At 46.1% G+C, this 22,589-nt stretch overlaps 1 protein-coding gene across 1 annotated transcript; it reads right to left on the bottom strand.

Moving 5' to 3' along the window:
* Nucleotides 1–18,875: 18,875 nt before the first annotated feature.
* On the bottom strand, nt 18,876–22,240 carry LOC147827169 (uncharacterized). Its single transcript, XM_087215135.1, has 2 exons — nt 21,354–22,240; nt 18,876–20,778 (listed from the first exon to the last, which is right to left on the bottom strand). The coding sequence occupies exons 1-2, from the start codon at nt 22,180–22,182 to the stop codon at nt 20,570–20,572; spliced, it is 1,038 nt and encodes a 345-aa protein (XP_087071261.1). The 5' UTR covers nt 22,183–22,240; the 3' UTR covers nt 18,876–20,569.
* Between the last annotated feature and the right edge of the window lie 349 nt (nt 22,241–22,589).

Below are 22,589 nucleotides of genomic sequence, written 5' to 3'. Positions count from 1 at the left end.
ACCGTCAGCTGGAAAATAATATGACAAAGATAAATCAATACATATCAGTTATAACCATCAACATAAATGATCTCAACTCAACAATCAAAACAACCAACCTGGCAGAATGGATCAAGAAACAAGATTGAACAATATGCTGCATAAAGAAATGCCTTTAACTGACAAAAATTCATAGAAAATCAAAGGATGGAAAACAATACTCTATGCAACAGGAACCCAGAGAAAAGCAGAGGTAGCTATTCTATTTGCAGACAAAGTAGATTTTAAGCCAAGACTGATTAAAAGAGATAGAGAAGGTCACTACATCCACGTGAAGGGAATAATTCAAGAGGAAAACCTAACAATCACAAATATATGTGCACCAAATTCCATTGCACCCAACTATGTAAAACAAATATTAACAGACATGAAAAAAATCAAATGAGCCACAATCAATTGTAATTAGGGACCTTAATACCCCACTGTAACGAATAGATAGACCTACTGGACAAAAATTCAACAAAGAAATATCAGAACTATACCAAACATGTGAACAAATGGACTTACTGGATGTCTATAGAGTGTTCCACCCAAAGACATCAGAATACACATTCTTCTCAGGTGCACATGGGACGTTCTCCAAAATAGACCACATAGTAATGCACAGAACATGGTGAAGTAAATGCAAAGGATTTGAAATTATCCCCTGCATATTGTCGGACCATAGTGCAATGTAATTGGAAATCAACAACAAAAGAAACCACAACAACTCCAAAAACACATGGAATTAAATTACACATCCTGAACAACCAGTGGGTCATAGATTAAAATAAAGAAGAAATTAAATGATAATGATGGTACAACATTCTGGAACTTATGGGACATAATGAAAGCAGTTCTAAGAGGGAAATTTAGAGGATTAAAATCTCACCTCAGGAAAGCAGAGCAATCTCAAGTGAACAACCTAATGTTGAACTTCAAATGCCTAAAAAGAAAAGAGCAGGTCAAGCCTAAAGCTTATATGAGGGAGGAAATCATAAAATTCAGAGCAGAAATTAATTAAGTGAAGACTAAGAAAACAATACAAAGAAAGAATGAATTGAAGAGTTGGTTCTTTGAAATATTAAATAAAATTGATAAACCCTTAGCCAATCTTAAAATAAAAAGTAAATAAAAGATTCAAATTCATGCAATTCAGAATGAAAAGGGCGAAATCAGAACAGATCCTGTACAAATTCAGGAGATCATCAGTACCTCCTTTGAGAACCTATACTCTAATAAGATGGAAAATGCAGAAGAAATGCATGAATTCATAAATACATATGAATTGGCTGGCCATGCTAGTGGCACTGCTATTGTTAATATCTGTGGCCACCAGGCACCCGTGCCAACCAGAGTGGACTGGCCAGATCCAGATTATGGCAGAGAGCAGCAAAACCATCATTCTGAGCTAGGAAAGATGGCAGAGTGGTGAGCAGTAGAGAAAGGATCTCCCTAAGGCTTGTTGCTGAGAATTGAAGTCCACTAGGATTGAAGTGAGCCACTGTAATAAGGATTCAGTGGACTACAGTGGTTGGTGAGTAGTCAGGATCAGCACCTCTTACTGGAGCCTGGACTTGCTGTGGGTGTAGTGCAACTTGAACTTGCAGCAGAACCATGCAGAGTTTAAACCCACTGGAGGTCAGGGTGCTGAACTCTGGCCTTGCAACCAGAAATCAGCCTGAATCTCCGTGGACTATGGCTGGATCATTAAGATTAATCAACTCAGATCTGCAAGCTGCAGCCCACATTGTGTATCAGTGAAAGCAGAGACACGTCTTGAAGGGGACCCTTTTTTCCTTTTACTTTTCCTCTGTCTTTTCTTTTCTTCTGTCTTCTACTATCTTCTATCTTCTTCTCCTCATCCTCCTCATTTTCTGCCTCTTCCACCTGCTCCTCCTCCTTCTTTTTCCTCTTTTTCATTTCTCTCCTTTCTTATTCCTGTTTTCATTTTTCTTGACTGTTTTTATTTTTATAGGAGCATGGATACAGTTTCTAGTTTTCCTGTTGCTGTTAGTTCATTCTGTTCTAGTTTTTGTTCCCCCTTCCCTCTTTTCCTGCTGTCTTCACCAATTTATCTTTCTGTGTCTTTACCCTTACTTCTAATCTTCCCCTCTTCTCCTATTCACTCCCCCCTCCAATTCCTTCTAAGTCTTCTTCCCAAATTTTCTATATGGAAGGACTTCTTTACTGTAAATATAGCTCTGGTTGGGTTTGTTGTTGTTGTTGTTGTTGTTGTTGTTGTTGTTAGTGGGGATTAAACTCGGTACTTTGTGCTTATGAGGCAGGTGATGGCACCACTGAGCTAAATCCCCAGCCCTAGTTGGTTTTTGATTTTGATATATAACCACAAGGCTAGTTCATGCAGTAAAAGATGACAGATGAACATTACCACAATTTATCATTCTGCAAACTGTGTGATGGTATTGTTGATACAGATTATATTAACTTGTCTAATGTGACATGATTATTCTAGTTAGTTGTCTTTCCTGGTATACCAAATCTGAGTCTGCCTAAGGGTCATTGCAAACTCAAAATCCAAAGACCTGCTTTACGTGGCAGACACTTCTGAGAAGTAGTTATTCCCTGAGGATTCTAAATACTAGCATAAAGATACTCACAATAATCAATAGACAAGTATTAACCCAGGAATTAAACAAAGGACATCAACAACAACAAAATAAAAATGGGAAGACATCTAAACAAGATGCAAACTCAGACTTCCAGCTCACCAAAGGCAAACCCAGGGGCCAGTGAAGTGGAACAATTCAAAAGTCAACCACCTGAATGCCCTGAACTGATAACAAGGGAAATAACAAGACAGATGAACAAGGCTCTAGAAAAAAAATCAAAGGAGAAATAATTTCCCAGATGGTGACCAAAATGGAAGGCATGCTTAGACATTCTAGAACAGAAACTGATAAAAATAGAGGAGCTCAGGAATATGACGGAAAACATGAAGGACCAGCATGGAAAAGAAATGGAATCCACGAGGCAGATTCAAACAGTTTTCCAGAGTAAAAACTATTGAAAGGATACACAATAGAATGAGCCAATATGAGGACAGAATATCAGATATTGAAGACAGAACTGTGGTTAGTGGCCATGAAAAGGGAGATTTCTTAAAAAATAGCAAGGGACAATGGGAAATCCATCCAGCAGCTGCTAGACAATGAAAAGAACAATGACATAAAATTGATTGGAGTCAATAAGAAAGCAGAAGATGGCACAAATGACATAAAAAACTGTATATAGAAGTAATGACAGAAAACTTCTCAAACAGGGAAAAGAATTTGACATATAGAAAAGTGATGGATATAGGACTCCAACTAGCTGTGATCAAAATAATTCTACACTTAGGCATATAATAGTGAAGATTGGGAAGTTTCAACAGAACTAAATATTAAACAGAGTTAGAGAAAAAACACAAATTACATACAAAGGAACACCCATCAGAATCACAACAGACTTCTCAGCACAAACCCTGAAGGCAAGTAGAGCCTGAAGTGAGGTATTTCAAGCCCTAAAAGAAAACAACCTCCAACCCACATCAGTACATCCTGCAAAACTATCTTTCAAAAATTGATGGAGAAATAAGATACTTTCATGACAGAGAACACCTGAGGATCTTCATGAACACCAAACCAGCAGTTGAAAGAATCCTAAAAAATATCCTAGAAAAAGACAATGAAGATTACAACTCCATGAACCCTAAGAGAACGAAGCCATCAGGTGTGGCAAGAAGTTAAATGGAAAGGGGGGAAAAATAAAAGAGCCAGCAACAGGAAAATATCATGACAATGACAAGTCAATATGTATAGGTTATAACCATAAACATAAATGGTCTCATTTCACCAATCAAAAGAAATAAACTGGCAGAATGGATCAAGAAGCAAGATCCAACAATATCCCACATGTGAGAAACATACTTAATTCAAAAAGAAATTCGTAGACTGAAAGTCATAGGATGGAAAACAATATTCCATACAACAGGAACCCAGAAAAAAGCAGGAGTAGCCATCCTATTTGCAGACAAAGTGGATTTCAAACCAAAACTAATTACGGTGCACAAAGAAGGCCACTACATCCTTATAGAGGGAGCAATCCAGGAGTAAGAGATGACAATCATAAATATATATGCACCAGACAATAGTGCTCCTAACTATATAAAACAAATATTAATGGACATGAAAAATCAAATAAGCACTAATACAATAGTAGTGAGAGACTTCAATACCCTGCTATTACAAAGAAACAGATCCAACTACACAAAAAAATCAACAATGAACTATTAGAATTGAACCATACTTTTGAACAAATGGACTAAAAATTGTTCCATCCTACACAATCAGAATACACATTCTTCTCAGCTGTGCACAGGTCATTCTCTAAAATAGAGTAGATGCTAGCTCACAGAACATGCTTAAATAAATGCAAAGGAATTGAAGTTATCTCCTGCATATTGTCAGACCATGGTGCTCTGAAATTGGAGATCAACAGCAAAAGAAACCACAGGAACTCCATCAACACATGGAAATTGAATAACACCCTTCTGAACAACTGATAGGTCAAAAAGGAAATTAAAGAAGAAATCAGACAGTTTCTACAATCAAATGATAATACTAATTCAACGTATTGGAATTTATGAGACACAGTGAAAGCAGTCCTACAAGGGAAATCCATACCACTGAATGCCCATATGAGGAAAGCAGAACCAGTTCAAAGAAATGACCTGACGCTGAACCTCAAATTTCTAGAAAAAGAAGAGCAAGACAAAAAAAGCTCCTACAATGGGGGAAATTATAAAGATCAGAGCAGAATTCAATGCAATTCAGAGTAAGAGAATGATACAAAAAAAATCAATGAATCAAAGAGTTGGCTCTTTGAAAGAATAAATAAAATCGATACACTTATCCAATTGTATCCAAAAAGAAAAGGAAAGGCTCAAATCCATGCAATTAGGAATGAAAAAGGTGAAATTACAACAGATCCAGCAGGAATCCAAAGGATCATCAATACTTTTTTTTGAGAGCATATACTCCAATAAGATGGAAAACAGAAGAAGTGGACAGATTCCTAGATACATATGAATTACCAAAGATGAAACAAGAAGACATAAAAATTCTAAACACCCCAATATCAATCAATGAAATTAAAAATGTAACTAAAAATTACTGACAAAGAAAAGCCCAGCTCCTGATGGCTTCACTGCTGAATTCTACAAAAAATTTAGAGAAGAGCTAATGGCACTACTTCTCAAAGTCTTTAATAAAATTGAAAGGGAAGCTATACTCTGAAAACTCATTCCTGGAAGCAAGTGTTACCCTGGTACTAAAAGAAGAGAAAGACCCAATCAGAAAAGACAACTATAGGCCAATCTCACTAATGAACGTAAGTGCAAAAACCCTCATAAGACACTGGCAAAGAGAATTCAGGAGATCATCAAGAACATACATCCTGACCAAGTGGGATTCATCCCAGGGAGGCAAGAATGGTTCAACACATGTAAATCAATAAATGTAATAATCTATATTAACAGAGACAAGGAGAAGAGCCATATGATTATCTCAATAGATGCAGAAAAAGCATTTGAAAAAATCCAACAGCTATTCATGATAAAAATCCTACAGAAAATTTGAATAGATGGTCATTATCTCAATCTGATAAAAGCCATCCATGACAAACCAACAGCCAACATCATACTAAATGGTCAAAAACTTAAATCTTTCATGTTAAAATTAGAAACAAGACAAGGATGTCCATTATCACCACTCCTGGTCAATATAGGTATGGAAGCATTAGCCACAGCAATTAGAGAAGAGAAAGAAATAACAACAAGAAGAATAAAGGTAGGAAATGAAGAAGTTAAACTGCCACCTACATGTTGGAAGCCTGAGTTGGAGGTAGCAAAACCGCCCTTTGGGGTCATCCCACATCTGGAGATGTGGAAGACTTTATTGTGGAGTTTTGAGACATGCTGGGTCTCACCATGGAGTGGGGCTGGCCTGGAACGCACTGTGTCTCCCAGGCTGGCCTGAAAGTGGCAGCAGTCCAATCCACCTGCCCAAGCCTCCCCAGTCATGGGCTTAAGGCATGGGCCACCACACGCGGCCACATTTACAAGTGTTCATCACTTTTGGGGGCCTTGGATGGAACTGCAGATCCAGTTGACACCATTGGTGGAATGGAATGCCTGGTCTTGGCAAGACCAAGGGACTTAAGGGGAAGGATAGGGACAGGGTGGAGGGCCAGGGAGGAAATCTCATTCCAGAAGAGTTGAGGAACCTCCCAAGGGAGCCAAGAAGAGGCAGCCCTTCACTTAGGCACAATGATTGCCCGAGGCTCTGAGGGCCTCTGTGTCTCAAGGGAACAGGTGAGACAGGAAGTGCCTGGCCATTGCAGCAGATAACTCCAGGCAGCCAACCAAGGTCCTGCGAGGCGGAGAGAAAATGGCGAAGCTCCACCCCCGGGGGGCGTGGCCCACTGAAGGCGGGAATCTGGAAAGCTGCACAGGCCAGCTCAGGCCCTCGCCCAGCCCAGGCATCCTCCTGCAGCTCAGAGCTGCTTTCGCCCTCCTTGCCGAGTTCAGGGCTTTGTGAGCCTCTTGCTTCTTGAGTGCACCTGTCCACGTTCGCCATCCTGCTTGGGCAGAGTCCTCCTGACTGGGAGCAGCCTCAGGACCACGCTCGCGTGAGTAGGAAGCGCCAAACACCTGACCAAGAGATCCGGGCCCAGGGCGGCGAAAGCACCATCTCCAGAGTAGAGGGCTGGGGCACTGAAGCAAGGGAGTTGGCCCAAGCTGCACCAAGCTGCAGCAGAGAGGATTCCTTTCTGGTGGCCTTTTTTTTTTTTTTTTTGCGGGGGCAGGGGGGCGGGGCGGAGAGGTACCGGGGATCTAACTCGGGACCTTATCGCTTGCACTTGCGGGGCGGATGGCTGAAACACTGAGCTCCATCCCCGGTCCCCTTCTGACGGCCATATTTACCGAGCACCTCTCAGGCCTTCCTTGTACAGGAGGCATGAACCTCAGGGCCAGAGCAGCAGCTTGGCTGGTCTCTTCCAGTTTCAGGCCTGGGCCTCCTGCTGGGTATCTGCAAACCCCGGTGTGAGTGGGGAACACTCAAGAATGAAGAATGGCAAATCCTAGGGCTCCAGGAATCAGAGGAGCCTGGGAGGTTTCAGTGAAATCAACCATTAGCCTCAAGGCCTGGCCAACCTGGGATTGCCACATCTGGGGGTCTGGGGCTGGAGTATCTCCAGTTGTACACCTGGAGTACACAGTGAGACTCTCTGTCGAGACACTTGGAAAGGGTAGAGGAAATAGGAATGGTGATTGAAAATATCTTAGCACAAGGCTGAGACTGATTGTTTGAAGAATCTCTTGAACCGAATCAGAGCCGGCCCTCTGCTTTCCAGAGGTCTTGCAGCATTTAGAACCAGAGGCAGAACTGGAGTTCATGGAGGAGAAATGTGAAATCTTTCCTTAGATCCCTGTTTTCTGAGGTTCATACCCACATGTGGCAGGCCTCTCCCTTCAGGAGGAACCTGAACTCTTGGGCTCAGAGGAGCTTTCTGCCCAGTCTGAATCCATGCATTTGGCTAGTCCAAAGTACCTTCTCGAATTGTGCCTGGCTTCCCTCACCTAGCATCATGTCCTCAAGGTCTATTATATCACAACATATCACCACATCAAAACATACGTCAGCATTGCCTTGCATTTGAAGGCTGGATAGTAAACCACTGCATGTATATCCCACATCTCAATCATCCCTTCATCTTAGGAAATATCCTTGGGTAGCTGTCGTGTATGAGCTATGGTGGCATGGATGTGGGTGTTCAAACAGTTCTCACAAACAGTACTTTCATTTCCACGGGGTATCTACCCAGAGACAGGACTGCTAGGTCCTATGGTCATTGCACTCAGGACATTTGCCCTCAGCTAACCCCTCAAGGGGATTGCCTGATATATATATATATATATATATTTTTTTTTTTTGACTGTTTTTGAGAGAAGTTCTCACTAAATGGCTGATTTTCTATGGGTTGCAGTAATCCTCTGGGCTCAGCCACTCCTGTGCAGGCATTCCCCATGCACAGCACCGCCCTAGGTTTCCACTCCTTTGCCCAGCTTGGCATCAGTAGTGCAGTCCACACTTTCTGATTGATTTCATTCCAAGGACTTGGCATACCCACTTTCAGTGGCAGAGGTTGAACCCAGGACATCCTCCTTGCTAGGTGAGCCTGCTCCCACTGGGCTACACCCTAGCTGTTTTGATTGGTCCTTTCCACATGGGGTCTCACTAGTTTGCCCAAACAGGAAGCCAATTGGCAATCCTCCTGCCTTGACCTCAAAAGTGCTAGGATTACAGGGCTGCAATGCTCCCCAGGTACCTCCGGAAATCCACGTAGCTAAATTCATGTCAACTGTGTTCCTTCCAAAAAAAATCTGCTTCTACTAATTTTTCTCTGTTGACAAGTCTCCCCTCAGATTGTTCTGATTTCCATCTGCCACTAGCTTTAGAATTCAATTCTTCTTTCAATCCCTTAAATGGTAAAGGGAGTCTGTTGGTTTGACATCTTCTTTGGAAAGTGTTACTCAATTTCCCCCCTTGGACTGAAGTCACTGCATCCCATCATTTTGTGATGTCCTGTTTGTGGTTTTGTTTATGTTCATTCTTTTGTAAGTGCCTTTCGAGTTCTTGGGGGATTGGGTTCCAGCTTGTGTCTAAGTGGCTCGCTGAAGCCTCATGCAGTCCTAGATGGGGCTTACTTAGAGGTGGCTAGATGTAGAGAATGTAATGCTGAGAGGGATTCATGGTGTGATGGCAATGCCAAAAGTGTTATAATCAAGGGTGTGAGTGGCACCCACCCTAAGGAGCCTCAAGAAGATAGAAGAGATGAAGACATAGCTGTGTTCATCCGACAAAGCTTGCATGCTTTGGTACCTTCTGCCCACCATGGAGAGAAATTGCTGTTTCAAGGGTCTGGGGGCTGGAAGTCCAAGGTCAAGTCACCATCAGCTTCTAGTGTGTGCGGAGGGCTGCTTTCTGCTTCATCCATGGCACTGTTTCTGGTTGCCAAGGTAAAACACCCGGAATCCAAAGTGAAACAAAGAGGCAAGGTTGATTGTCGGTCACCGTTTTTAGAGGTTTCAGTTCATAGTTGGTTGGCCTCTCAAAGGGTGCCCCTCCCCCACCATGAGCTATGAGCACATGAGGCTTCGGGGGGACAGCTAGACACAAGCCATTGCAAGTCCCTCCTCTCTGTGTCATGTCATAGTGAGAAGAAAGAACTCTGTGCTTTTCCAGCCCTTCAAAGCACCCTGGTTGCATTCAAGATGGTACACTTCCCAGCCTCATCATTCCCCAAAGACCTCCCCTCCTGATACTCGTCCACCAGGGATGAGGCTAGAGTATGCCAATTTGAGGGAGAGACATAGACATGGAGTCCACTGCAGAACAGTTGTTGGGAGCTGGCTTTTCTGGGATGTTCTCAGGAAGAGAGTATCCCCAATGGGGCCTGAGCACAAACTACGCCCAGAATGGGGGCAAGTCTGTGAGCACCAGAGGCAGATAGGTGTCCTTGAAGTGAAGGTCTTCCACTGAGCCAAATTCTTTGACCTCCCTCCATTTCTGTTTTGCCCTCTTTCTAATGAATCAGGAAAGCTGGACATGGTGGTGTATGCCTGTCTTCTCAGCACCGGGGAGGCCGAGGCAAGGGGAATGCCTCGAGTTCCAGGCCAGCCTGGACACCAAGGGGGAGCCCCTGTCTCAGAAAACCAATGAATAAAGGAGCCATGATTGCTCTTTCCTGGGCTGATGGCACGAATGGGCTGAGAGAACGAATGAAAGTGCATTCTTTCCACTGAACGGCTAGAAAGATGTCTGTGGAGCAGGGCATGTTTGGCACAGTCTTTGAGATGAGATCTCTGTAGGGCAGGCAGGGCACACAGGTGTCCACCTGCACCCTGGCCACCAGGGAGGGATAGAGTCCCAGAGGAAGAACGTGCATTGTGGAGAATTGACAGTATGTGTGGCAGGTGCACTGGTCCAGTGGAGAGGCGTGGCAGGCTTTTACACAGGAGATGAGCGTGGGCGGAGGAGAAGAGCATGAGTGGGATGGAGAAGAAGGGTGTGTGGCTTTAGGATGTGAGCTGGGACCAAACTTTGACCTTGTTGTTTTCCTTGTAGGATCCCACGAAAGAAGACCCACTGCAGTCTTGCAGCAATAGCAGAGAGATGAACCCCGCCGTTGAGACCATTGAGGAAATTGAGGGCTTCCTTCAGGTCTTCTCTGATCCATACAATGAGCACGGGCAAGGCCAGCCCTGGCCCGAGCCACAGCTCGGCATGGCTGCCACTGCTTCTGCTGAAGGCAGCCAGCAGGGCTCAAGCCAGAGCCAAGTGATGCTAGCCTCCATGCCCACAGGAATGATTTCTGCATCCTGTTCTGTTCCTGGGAGGGTCCTCACCCAGAGTTCAGCAGGAGCCCCTGAGGAAGACCTGGATGCGATCCTTCAGGACCTCGTTGAGATTTTTGAGCGCAACCAGCGAGTGACGCCCTGCGAACAGGTCAATCTCACAGCAGCCTACCAGAAGACCCAGGCCATGGGCACCACTGACTGCCAGAGGGCGAATGTCACTGCAAACAAGATGACTGGCTGTGATGCAGGTAGCCAGGTGCAGGACACAAGTGGCCAGAAGACTCTCAAGGACATCCAGATGACAACACTGTGTGGCAGTCAGGTGAATCCCCACAAGGACCACCAAACCCTCTCTGGGGGCCAGGTGACAGCCTCAGGGCTTCATCAGATTGTTTACTGGGGTCCCATGGCAACCTCTCTCGGTGACCAGAGCCAGAGCCTCTACCTGAAGCAGATGACAAACACGTCTAATGATCAGAGCCTCAATGGGGGCCAGAAGATGACCCGGAGCAATGAGCAGATCATCAGTGGGGGCTATCAGCTCTCAGCGGTGCCACGCCCAGAACTCCCAGCCTGGACAGTTTCCCCTGTGATCCTGGAGCAACTCCCACCAAAGCATTGCAACTTACAGACTAAGTGCTCTGCGTTCCCGAAGAAGGCAGACAGGTGGAAATCCTACGTGTGCCCACACCAGGACTGTGGGAAATCTTACACAAGGTCTTCTTACCTCCGGGTCCACCAGCGCACACACAGTGGTGAGTGAGGGGGGCCAGGTCCCGGGGAGGGGCTAGTGGCTACACATGGCTGTATTTACAAAGCTTTGAGATCAATGCACATTGTTGCCACCTCCAGTGTGGCTGGGGGATGAATCTAGGTCTGCCCATATGATGGGCAAAGGCACTAGCACTGAGATATATCTCTAGTTCTTTTTCCTTCTCCTTCCTTCCATTTCCTTCCTTCCTTCCTCTGTCTCTCTCTCTCTCTCTCTCTCTCTCTCTCTCTCTCTCTCTCTCCCCTCTCTCTCTCTGTCTCTGTCTCTGTCTCTCTCTCTCTGTCTCTCTCTCTCTCTCTGTCCTTCAGGTTGCCTCTTTTTCTTTCTGTTCATCCCATTCTTCAGCTCTTCCCCTTCTCTGTCTTCCAGTCTCCTTGCATCTGTCTCTCCCTCTCCCAGTTCAACATCCGGGACATCTGTGATCTGCAGTAGGAGCATGGGCAAGCCCGATCCATGCCCCAGCCACAGCTGTGCATTTCCTTTGTTAGCCTTTCCCTGGTTCTTTGTAAGCTGCCTGCCTCAGCCTCCACCCCAGCCTCACAAGCATCTGTTTGTCTCTGGCTCCCAGGAGAGAAGCCCTATGCATGCAACGAGCAGGGATGCGAGTGGAGATTCAGCCGCTCGGATGAGCTCAAGCGACACATGAAAAGGCACACCGGGGAGCGGCCCTACAAGTGTGAGGCCTGCTCCAAGAGTTTCGCCAGATCTGATCACCTGACACAGCATCAGAGAGTCCACAGAGCATTTCGCCTAGGACTGGAGCCCAGCCGTCTCTGAGGAACCGTGCACTGATACGAAATTCCCCCCGAGCCTTTGCTCTTGTGTTGTACCTGCCACTGCACCGATACATGAGAGATGCTGGATGTTTGTCAGTGCTTTCTTGGAAGTTTCCATCTCTTCTGAAGCCCCCGAGAAAGACCTGTGTGTGTTCTCCAGGGTAACTGAGCCATCTACAATGCCCTAGATGCAGAAGCACTCTCCTGTCATTCCCCTCTGTTGGGTGATGCTTTCCATGTGCTGTGAGGCTGAGATTTGGCTCTGAACAGCAGTCAAGACTGTATCATGGCAGCTGTGAATGCCCACAGTGGATGCCAAGAAAAGGAGAGGTGGGAGGTAATGAGGGAGGGAGAGGGGTGTCGCGTCACACTTGGTATGCCAGAGACCAGAACTGTTGCAGAGACACTGGAAGGCCCGCCTGGGCATTGGCCTGTGAACACACTCAGACCAAGGATTCTGGTGGACCAACGCATCCCATATGAGGAGCTCCTATGAAGACCTCTCCCCAGCAACAGTCGCTCTTGCCCAGCAATCATCACCAGCTCCTGAAAGGAGCCTGTGGACCTAATGAATTTCACTCTAGGACAGCTCCAAGAAGTCCTTTGGATCCTTTGGTTTGATTATGCTCCTTTGCTTAGTGATAGTGTCTCAATCATTTCAGTTTCAATAAACAAGTCGTGTATATGTCTGTTTCAATTCCTGCAAAGTGTAAATCAGGGTCTGGTTGGCAGTGTTATAATATAGGACAGTTGGATGGGAGCTGCGAGTGTCATGCGGTGTTTGATAACTGACTCCATCCTAGAGGCAGCACTTGTTCCAATGGTGACATCAATGGAATAAACATTTCTGATCCAGCTACTTTCCAGTGTTGATTACTTTCCTGGATTTGTTTCGATCCCATGCCTACTGTACGATGTGGAAATCTAGTGTGCTTCCCCTCAGCTGAGCACGGTGGTGCACACCTGTGATTGCAGCTATTTGGGAGGCTGAGGCAAGAAAACGACAGGTCAAAGTTCAGCCTTGGTAATTTGCTTGTTTGCTGGACTTGGCGTTTGTTTTGGTGAGACGGTCTCCCTCTTGTGCAGGGTGGACTCCAAGTCTCGGTGATCTTCCTGCCTCGACCTCCCAAGGGCTGGGATTCCAACTGTGGACCCCCAAAGCCACTTAGGCTGGGCATTTGAGCATCCCCTTTCTCCCAATCCAAAGGAAAGAAGGGTGATGCTGTTGCTCAGTGAGACAGTGTCCCCGCCTTTGATACTCAGTACCCAAAGGAAATTTCCCTTCCCCTAACCTCTTTGGATAGGCTGTGAGAATCGACTCCAAAGGAGGAAAGTTGATTTGAGTTCATAGCTTTGCATGTTCCTGTCCATGTTTGGTCAGTTTCATTGAAGATTTTAAACAGTAGTTTAAATAGTTCTTCTTGTAGAAGTTCTTTTTGTAGAATTCAGCAGTAAAGCCATCAGAACTCGGGCTTTTCTTAGTTGGTTAAGTTTTGAATTACAGTTTCAATTTCATTGATAGATATTGGGTTGTTTAGCATTTATAGGTCTTCTTTGTTCAACTTTGGTAATTCATGTGTATCTAGAAATCTGTCTACTTCTTCTGTGTTTTCCATCGTGTTGGTGTATAGGTTCTCCTAGCAGGTATTGATGATCCTCTGGATTTCTGCTGGGTCCATTGTAATTTCACCCTTTCATTCCTAAGTGCATGGATTTGAGATTTTTGATAAGGTTGACTAAGGGTTTATCAATTTTATTTAATGTTTCAAAGAACCAATTCTTTAATTCATTGATACTTTGTGTTGTTTTCTTCGTCTCCACTGCATTAATTTCTGTTTTGATCTTTATATTTCCTCCCTCATACAAGCTTTGGGCTTGACTTGTTCTGTTTTTCTAAAGCTTTGAAGTTCAACTTTAGGTTGATTATTTTAGTTCACTCTGTTTCCTGATGTGAGAATTCATTGCTTTAAGTTTCCTTGTAGGACAGCTTTCCTTGCATCCCATGAGTTCTGGTATGTTGTATTGATGTTATCATTTAATTGTAGCAACTGTCTAATTCCTTTGTTAATTTCATCTGTGACCCATTCATTGTTCAGGAGGGTATTGTTTAACTTCCATGTGTTTATGAAGTTCTTGTGGTTTGTTTTGTCATTGATTTCCAATTTCACGGCACTATGGTCTGATAATATGCATGGGATAATTTCAGTTCCTTTGCATTTTCTTAAGCATGTCCTATGAACTAGTACACGGTCTATTTTGGAGAACATCCCATGTGCAGCTAAGAAGAATGTTTATCCTGATGTGTGGTGGAACACCCTGAGACACTTACTAAGTCCATTTGTTCACATATTTGGTATAGTTTTGATATTCCATTCTTGAGTTTTTTGTCTATTTGTGACAGTCAGGTATTGAGGTCCCCCATTACAATTGCATTAGTGCTTTTTTGATTTTTCCTGTCCAGTAAATTGTTTCATAAAGTTGAATGTGCTAGTATTTGGTGCATAGGTATTTATGACTGTTATGTCTTCTTCTTGGAGTTTTCCCTTAACAAGTATGTAGTGACTTTTTCAGATTCTTTTGGTGAATCTTGGCTTGAAGTTCACATTGTCTGCAAAAATATTAGCTACCCCTGTCTTTTCTGGGTTTCTATTGCATGAAGTATTGTATTTAATTCTTTTACTTTGAATTTCTTTTTAAGTTAACTATATTTCTTATATGTAACACATTGATTGGTGTCGTTTCTTCATCCAATCTGCCAGTCTGGTTTGTTTTTTTTTGTACTGGGGATCAAACTTAGAACCTTGTGCTCACAAGGCAGATGGCAGCACCACTGAGCTAAATTCCCAGCTGCCAGTCTGTTTCTTTTGGTTGGTGAACTGAGGCAAAGGACAAAGCACAATCACCCAAGTTCTGGGAAACTGGAGGCATGAAAAATGAAAGAGAAAGCAAAAGAATAGTGAAGCAAACCAGAAAGAGTAGAGACAGTGTTCACTCTCACATAAAAATTTCAAAAAAATCAAGAAAAACTATTGAGAAAAAAGAGAAAAAAGATGAACAATCCAAAACAATAAAAGTAAAAACCTAAAGAGCCAGAACCTCCATAAAACAAAACAAAACAAAACGAAGCAAAGCAAAACCAAAAAAGGATAGAAAAAGGAAAGCAAAACAAACAACAACAAACCAATAAAATTCCTCTGGTGCCCTCCGTTTTGTGGTAGGGTCCAAGTCAGAGCCCAACTCTGTGCTGGGGAACCCCACCAAGTCTGCAGTAAGGTTAGTGCTGGGTGCCAGGGTGCTATCTTGGCCTTCAGATGTGGGCGCTGAGGCAAGACTTCAGCCAGCAGCTTTGCGGATGTCCCTTGGCGGCCCGGCCACATCTCCTCACCCAGAGTGTCTCTGTCACTCTCCCAGTTGCTGAGGTGCCCTCAGAAAGAGACAGCTCAAGGCTGCTCCCAGTCCCGTGTACAGTTGGCCCCGCCTGGCCCTTGCACAGCCCCTGTTTCACTCCACTGACACCATCGCTCCCCTCTCAGGGCCCTGGGAGCAGGACTTCCACTCATTGCCACCCATTCCCACTCACTGCCCTGCCACACGGCTTAAGGCTGCGAAAGTCCATCCCCCTCCCCCAGCTAGGGGCAGGGCAGGAGGGGTGGTGTATTCCACTCACTACCTTCACCACAGCCACTGCAGTCCCTGACCTTGTTGTCCGTAGAGGTTCCAGGTAGTGGCTGTGGGTGCGTGGCAGAAGAAAAAATAAAACTCCTGGCCACCCATTGCGGGAGGGAGCAGCTTCCTGGTAGCTTGTCCCTTTTTGTGGTTGAGACAGGGTCTCCCTACGCAGTTCAGACTGGCCTTGAGCTCACTATGTAGCAGCCCAGGCTGGCCTCGAACTGGCAGAGATCCTCCTGCCTCAGCCTCCTGAGTGCTGGGATTACAGGTGTGCACCTCCACGCCTGGCTGCCCATCAGTTTTTTTGGAACTTCCCCAGAATGGCGGTTCCTGCTTCATGCACATGCGGAGTCTCCATCCACCAGGAGCTCTGTGGGCTGCTTCCCCATTTTATAAAGTCCTATGCCTATGTCTTGCTTGATTTACAAGTCTCTTATTTCAGACTGCTTTGGGCATTAGAACGTATGTCCCTCCGTTCCAATTACCTGTGTTTTTAGATGATTTTCTCTGTGTAACTCCAGCGTGGCTCCTCCTCTATTCAGCTATGCTAAATCTCTGAGTTCACGTTAAGTTTTAAATAACGATGTGAGTCTGCATTTTCATGACTTTCTTGTTTTCTCCTTTCTCATGTTTTGGTTGATGGGACATAGATACTTTTGTCTAAAACTTCATGTCTTGTAGCTTACATCTGGATAATGAGGGACAGCTATATTATCTTTTTTATAGTTTTGTAATTAGTGTAAGACTCAAGTTCACTTACATATTCCCTCAGTCTCTCATTTCCCTCAGTGTGTGGATCATGTGGAGAAGCTTTGTTTGAGGGTAAGCGTCTTGATTGCTTTGGCTGCTCTGGTTTGTGCCTGGAATGTCTTCATCAGGTCCAGGTATTGAAGGCTTGGTCCCTAGCCCCGGGTGCTTGGAAGAGATGGATGATCTCTTAGAAGGTGGAGCCTGGAGGCAGGAAATGAGGTTGTTGGGGGATGCCCTGCAAGGGGCTATAGTGCCCAGCCCCTCCTTTGGTTCTCTTTTGGGTTCTGAGCCACAAGGTGAGAAGCCTCCCCTGCCATGCACTCCCAGCAGGGCTTGGCCACAGGCCCCAAAGCCACGGGGCTGACCGACCACGGGCAGAGACCTGCAAAGTTATGAACCCAAATCAACTTACCCCCTTCGTTGCTATTTTGTGTATTTTGCCCCACTAATGGAAAGCTGATTAATCCGTGGGCATCGGATAGGACACTTGCCCCCCTCTGATTTAGTGCTTTCCCATCCTGATTCCTACCCATCATCAGACTCCTCCAACCCACACCCTCCTTAAAGAGGTAGGAGCCTCTTGTCTAGGGACAGCGAGAGAATTCCTCCCATCTGCACTGTCACTTATCTTTCCCCAGGGAAAGACAGGACACTCGAGGCCCAACCCCTCTTTCTGTCATGCTTCCAGGGTAGCACTGAAGGGCTTATTCTTACTTTCAGTTTGGCTTCCTGTCCTAGTTGGCCATTTAGTTATGTGAGCGTGTGACCCTTGGTGCTGGGCTTTTTATACTTCTAGCTTGCAGCTGCTCATGTTTCAAATATAACTTTAAAATATATTTTTTGAAATGCTATCTTTCTCCCTCAAAGTCTCAGAGATGTAACCTGGTGCTTTGGTGAGGACCAGTGGGTAGGTCTAGGGGAGCCTCGAATGTTGCAGGGAAAGTAATGGCAGGGATTGGTGGTCAGCACCCGTCGTATAGCTCTGGGGAGAAAGTGCCCCTTAGGAACCTGGCCAGCAGGGAAAGGTGGATAACACCTCAGGAGCAATTATCAAGCCAGGGCACACCCCTGTGTAACCACAGCTACTTGGGAGGCTGACCTGGGAGCATTGTGAGTCCAAGGCCAGCTTTGACAACATAGCAAGATCCTGTCTGCAAACAAAAGAACAACAACAAAGGAAATAACCGCCACAGGTCGTCATTGCTTAGCCATCTCACCAGGAGCAAGAAGAACAGCTCCAAAGACACTGGGCCTGCTGACACAGGACCGTAATCCTAGCGCTGTGGGAGACCGAGGCAGGAAGATCACACCTTTGAGGCCAATCTCAGCAGCTCAGTGACTTAGTGAGACCCTGCTTCAAAATAAAAAGAGCTGCGGATGTGGCTCAGATTGAAGAGTACAATGTGACAGTGTGACAATTACATGGGGAAGCTTAAAGTGTAAGGTATGCTAAAATCTGTACAATATTCTCCTCATGGCACTTGTTTTGTCCCTGATGATAAGGACGTTGACTTTCCTTGAGAGTGTCTTTCACACTGGCATTTTATCTTCTCTTTGTAAGAAACAGCACAAGGTCAAGGTGATCTTTATTGCACTGGGTAATTTTCAAGTCTTTACCTTAAATAATGAACATGCCAAAATAGTGCATTTTAAATAGCTTTTAGTTCCCCCGTGTGGAACTTCCCATACTAATTGGTGAGTTGGGTTTCGTGGAGAAAAGAATTGGAGGAGCAGCTGGGGATGTAACCTGGACAAAATCCATGGGTAAAGGAGGGGGAGTTGTAGAAAGGAATGGGAGTAGCTTGAGAGGAGAGTCTCCACCAGCTTTGAGACCATAACTGAAAGGAGACAAGCTTTGGAGTTCTAATTGCATCATGAAGCCTCAAGGTGCCAGTTGAGATGGTTTAAACTAATAGGTACGGTCTTCTAACTTAGTTCTAAGAAAAAAATGCTTGGGTAGTTTGAAAATAAAGCCATTGTAAGTCTGACTTACGCTTAGTGTACTGTGTCCATTGGTTAAGTGTGCAAGAGAACTGGCCATAATGTTTGAACCCAGCCAGCTAGAGCCTCACAGACAGTTTATCCGGACTGCCTTGGCATTTGAGAGACCCACTCTGCTCTTTATTAATCTTATGAGAGCAAAGGAGAATTCTGAGTTCTGTTTATCTTTGCTCTTAAAGACGTTCAAAGAGGGAGAAAAAAGTAAAAGAGCCAGGTCATTTCCAGATGTGTGTAAACAATCCAACCAATGTCCTCAGTGGAATCAGCAAGATGACCTCTCCTTATACCAGACAAGACCAGTGAGAAAGATCAATCTTGTGTAGCCCTACCAGGGCGGTGATGGCTGTAATTTTGGCAGTCAAGTCAAAAGTGAAACCTAAATAAAGTCATGGGGCTTCTACGAAAAAGAAGCTAAACCCGGGAGAGCTCAGTGCAACTTTGGACCTGGAGGGCACAGAGGCTTTAGGTGGTTACCGGGCTGGGCTCCATGACAGCGCCTTCTCAAGGGGTTGGCTTCAGATTCCACTGTTGACAATGCATTGTGTCAAACTCAATTACACAGACCCTGCAGGAAAATTAGATTAGTTGGGAATGACCAAGGGAGTATAATCTGGGCTGGGTGTGTTACGAAAGATAGTGGCACCTGTAGAGGTTAGGGAAGAAGCAAATTTCTTTCTGCTACTAGGGATCAAACCCAGAGACACTACCACTGCACTACACGATCATCCTTTTTAATATTAGAAATGATCCACCAAAGCGCTCGGGCGGAATGTGTTTTGCGGTGCACACCTGGAATCCCAGCCCTTGAGAGGCAGAGGAAAGGAAAAACACCATGAGTTTGAGGCCACCGTGAACTACAGAGTGAGACCATCTCAAACCAACGAAAACATTGGGCTAGGGATTCAGCTAAGTGGCACCTGTGGCAGCCTTGGAAGCACAAGGTGCTGAGTTCGATCCCCCCCTACCAAAAAAACCAAAACAGCTTTACCAGGCATGGTGGTGTATGCCTGTAATCCCAGCACTCCAGAGGCTGAAGCAAGAGGATGGCCAGAGTTTAAGGCCAGCCTGGACTACATAGTGAGACCCTGTCCCAGAAAAGAAAAACCAAAAACCAAAATCAAACAAACAAGTGTATTACCCAGGCAGACCCTGAAAGTGCCGTCTTCCTGCCTCAGCTTCCCAAATAGCTGGGATCACAGCTGTGCACAACCGTGCTCAGCGAAGACAAAGGAAAATAGCTTTTCACATCACACAGTAGGCATGGGATTGAAGCACTTCAAGAAAAAAGTCAAGGCAGGAAAATAGCTCCATCAGAAATGTTTACTAGATTTCTCTCACCTTTTCAACAAGTGCTGCCTCTAGCTTTGAGTCAGGTATCAAACACTTCATGACCACCCAACTCCTGTCCTACTGTAACATATTATAACACTCAAAATCAGACACCAATTTACACTTTGGCAGCAATTTCAACAGTCATACACACAACTTGTTTATTGAAACTGAGATGCCTGAGACCCTACCATGAAACAATGGAGCCAAATAATACCGAAAGGTCAAAAGGACTTCTTGGCGCTGTCCTAGAGTGAAATTCATTAGGTCCACAGGCTCCTTTCAGGGGCTGGTGATGATTTCTGGGCAAGAGCGACTGTTACTGGGGAGAGGTCTTCATAGGAGCTCCTCATATGGGATGCGTTGGTCCACCAGAATCCTTGGTCTGAGTGTGTTCACAGGCCAATGCCCAGGCGGGCCTTCCAGTGTCTCTGCAACAGTTCTGGTCTCTGGCATACCAAGTGTGACGCGACACCCCTCTCCCTCCCTCATTACCTCCCACCTCTCCTTTTCTTGGCATCCACTGTGGGCATTCACAGCTGCCATGATACAGTCTTGACTGCTGTTCAGAGCCAAATCTCAGCCTCACAGCACATGGAAAGCATCACCCAACAGAGGGGAATGACAGGAGAGTGCTTCTGCATCTAGGGCATTGTAGATGGCTCAGTTACCCTGGAGAACACACACAGGTCTTTCTCGGGGGCTTCAGAAGAGATGGAAACTTCCAAGAAAGCACTGACAAACATCCAGCATCTCTCATGTATCGGTGCAGTGGCAGGTACAACACAAGAGCAAAGGCTCGGGGGGAATTTCGTATCAGTGCACGGTTCCTCAGAGACGGCTGGGCTCCAGTCCTAGGCGAAATGCTCTGTGGACTCTCTGATGCTGTGTCAGGTGATCAGATCTGGCGAAACTCTTGGAGCAGGCCTCACACTTGTAGGGCCGCTCCCCGGTGTGCCTTCTCATGTGTCGCTTGAGCTCATCCGAGCGGCTGAATCTCCACTCGCATCCCTGCTCGTTGCATGCATAGGGCTTCTCTCCTGGGAGCCAGAGACAAACAGATGCTTCTGAGGCTGGGGTGGAGGCTGAGGCAGGCAGCTTACAAAGAACCAGGGAAAGGCTAACAAAGGAAATGCACAGCTGTGGCTGGGGCATGGATCGGGCTTGCCCATGCTCCTACTGCAGATCACAGATGTCCCGGATGTTGAACTGGGAGAGGGAGAGACAGATGCAAAGAGACTGGAAGACAGAGAAGGGGAAGAGCTGAAGAATGGGATGAACAGAAAGAAAAAGAGGCAACCTGAAGGACAGAGAGAGAGACAGAGACAGAGAGAGAGAGAGAGAGGAGAGAGAGAGAGAGAGAGAGAGAGAGAGAGAGAGAGAGAGAGAGAGAGAGAGAGAGAGAGGAAGGAAGGAAGGAAATGGAAGGAAGGGGAAGGAAAAAGAACTAGAGATATATCTCAGTGCTAGTGCCTTTGCCCATCATATGGGCAGACCTAGATTCATCCCCCAGCCACACTGGAGGTGGCAACAATGTGCATTGATCTCAAAGCTTTGTAAACACAGCCATGTGTAGCCACTAGCCCCTCCCCGGGACCTGGCCCCCCTCACTCACCACTGTGTGTGCGCTGGTGGACCCGGAGGTAAGAAGACCTTGTGTAAGATTTCCCACAGTCCTGGTGTGGGCACACGTAGGATTTCCACCTGTCTGCCTTCTTCGGGAATGCAGAGCGCTTAGTCTGTAAGTTGCAATGCTTTGGTGGGAGTTGCTCCAGGATCACAGGGGAAACTGTCCAGGCTGGGAGTCCTGGGCGTGGCACCGCTAAGAGCTGATAGCCCCCACTGATGATCTGCTCATTGCTCCGGGTCATCTTCTGGCCCCCATTGAGGCTCTGATCATTAGACGTGTTTGTCATCTGCTTCAGGTAGAGGCTCTGGCTCTGGTCACCGAGAGAGGTTGCCATGGGACCCCAGTAAACAATCTGATGAAGCCCTGAGGCTGTCACCTGGCCCCCAGAGAGGGTTTGGTGGTCCTTGTGGGGATTCACCTGACTGCCACACAGTGTTGTCATCTGGATGTCCTTGAGAGTCTTCTGGCCACTTGTGTCCTGCACCTGGCTACCTGCATCACAGCCAGTCATCTTGTTTGCAGTGACATTCGCCCTCTGGCAGTCAGTGGTGCCCATGGCCTGGGTCTTCTGGTAGGCTGCTGTGAGATTGACCTGTTCGCAGGGCGTCACTTGCTGGTTGCGCTCAAAAATCTCAACGAGGTCCTGAAGGATCGCATCCAGGTCTTCCTCGGGGGCTCCTGCTGAATTCTGGGTGAGGACCTTCCCGGGGACAGAACAGGATGCAGAAGTCATTCCCGTGGGCATGGAGGCTAGCATCACTTGGCTCTGGCTTGAGCCCTGCTGGCTGCCTTCAGCAGAAGCAGTGGCAGCCATGCTGAGCTGTGGCTCGGGCCAGGGCTGGCCTTGCCCGTGCTCATTGTATGGATCAGAGAAGACCTGAAGGAAGTCCTCAATTTCCTCAATGGTCTCAACGGCGGGGTTCATCTCTCTGCTATTGCCGCAAGACTGCAGTGGGTCTTCTTTCGTGGGATCCTACAAGGAAAACAACAAGATCAAAGTTTGGTCCCAGCTCACATCCTAAAGCCACACACCCTTCTTCTCCATCCCACTCATGCTCTTCTCCTCCGCCCACGCTCATCTCCTGTGTAAAAGCCTGCCACGCCTCTCCACTGGACCAGTGCACCTGCCACACATACTGTCACTGCAGAAGCAGTGGCGGCCATGCCGAGCTGTGGCTCGGGCCATGGCTGGGATTGCCTGTGCTCCTTGTATGGATCAGA

The sequence above is a fragment of the Heterocephalus glaber genome, unplaced genomic scaffold (assembly GCF_053883595.1).
Source record: "Heterocephalus glaber isolate CG9 unplaced genomic scaffold, H.glaber_assembly_v1.0 deba00001452, whole genome shotgun sequence".
Lineage (NCBI taxonomy): Eukaryota > Metazoa > Chordata > Mammalia > Rodentia > Bathyergidae > Heterocephalus > Heterocephalus glaber.
This window is presented reverse-complemented; position numbering and strand designations above follow the sequence as displayed.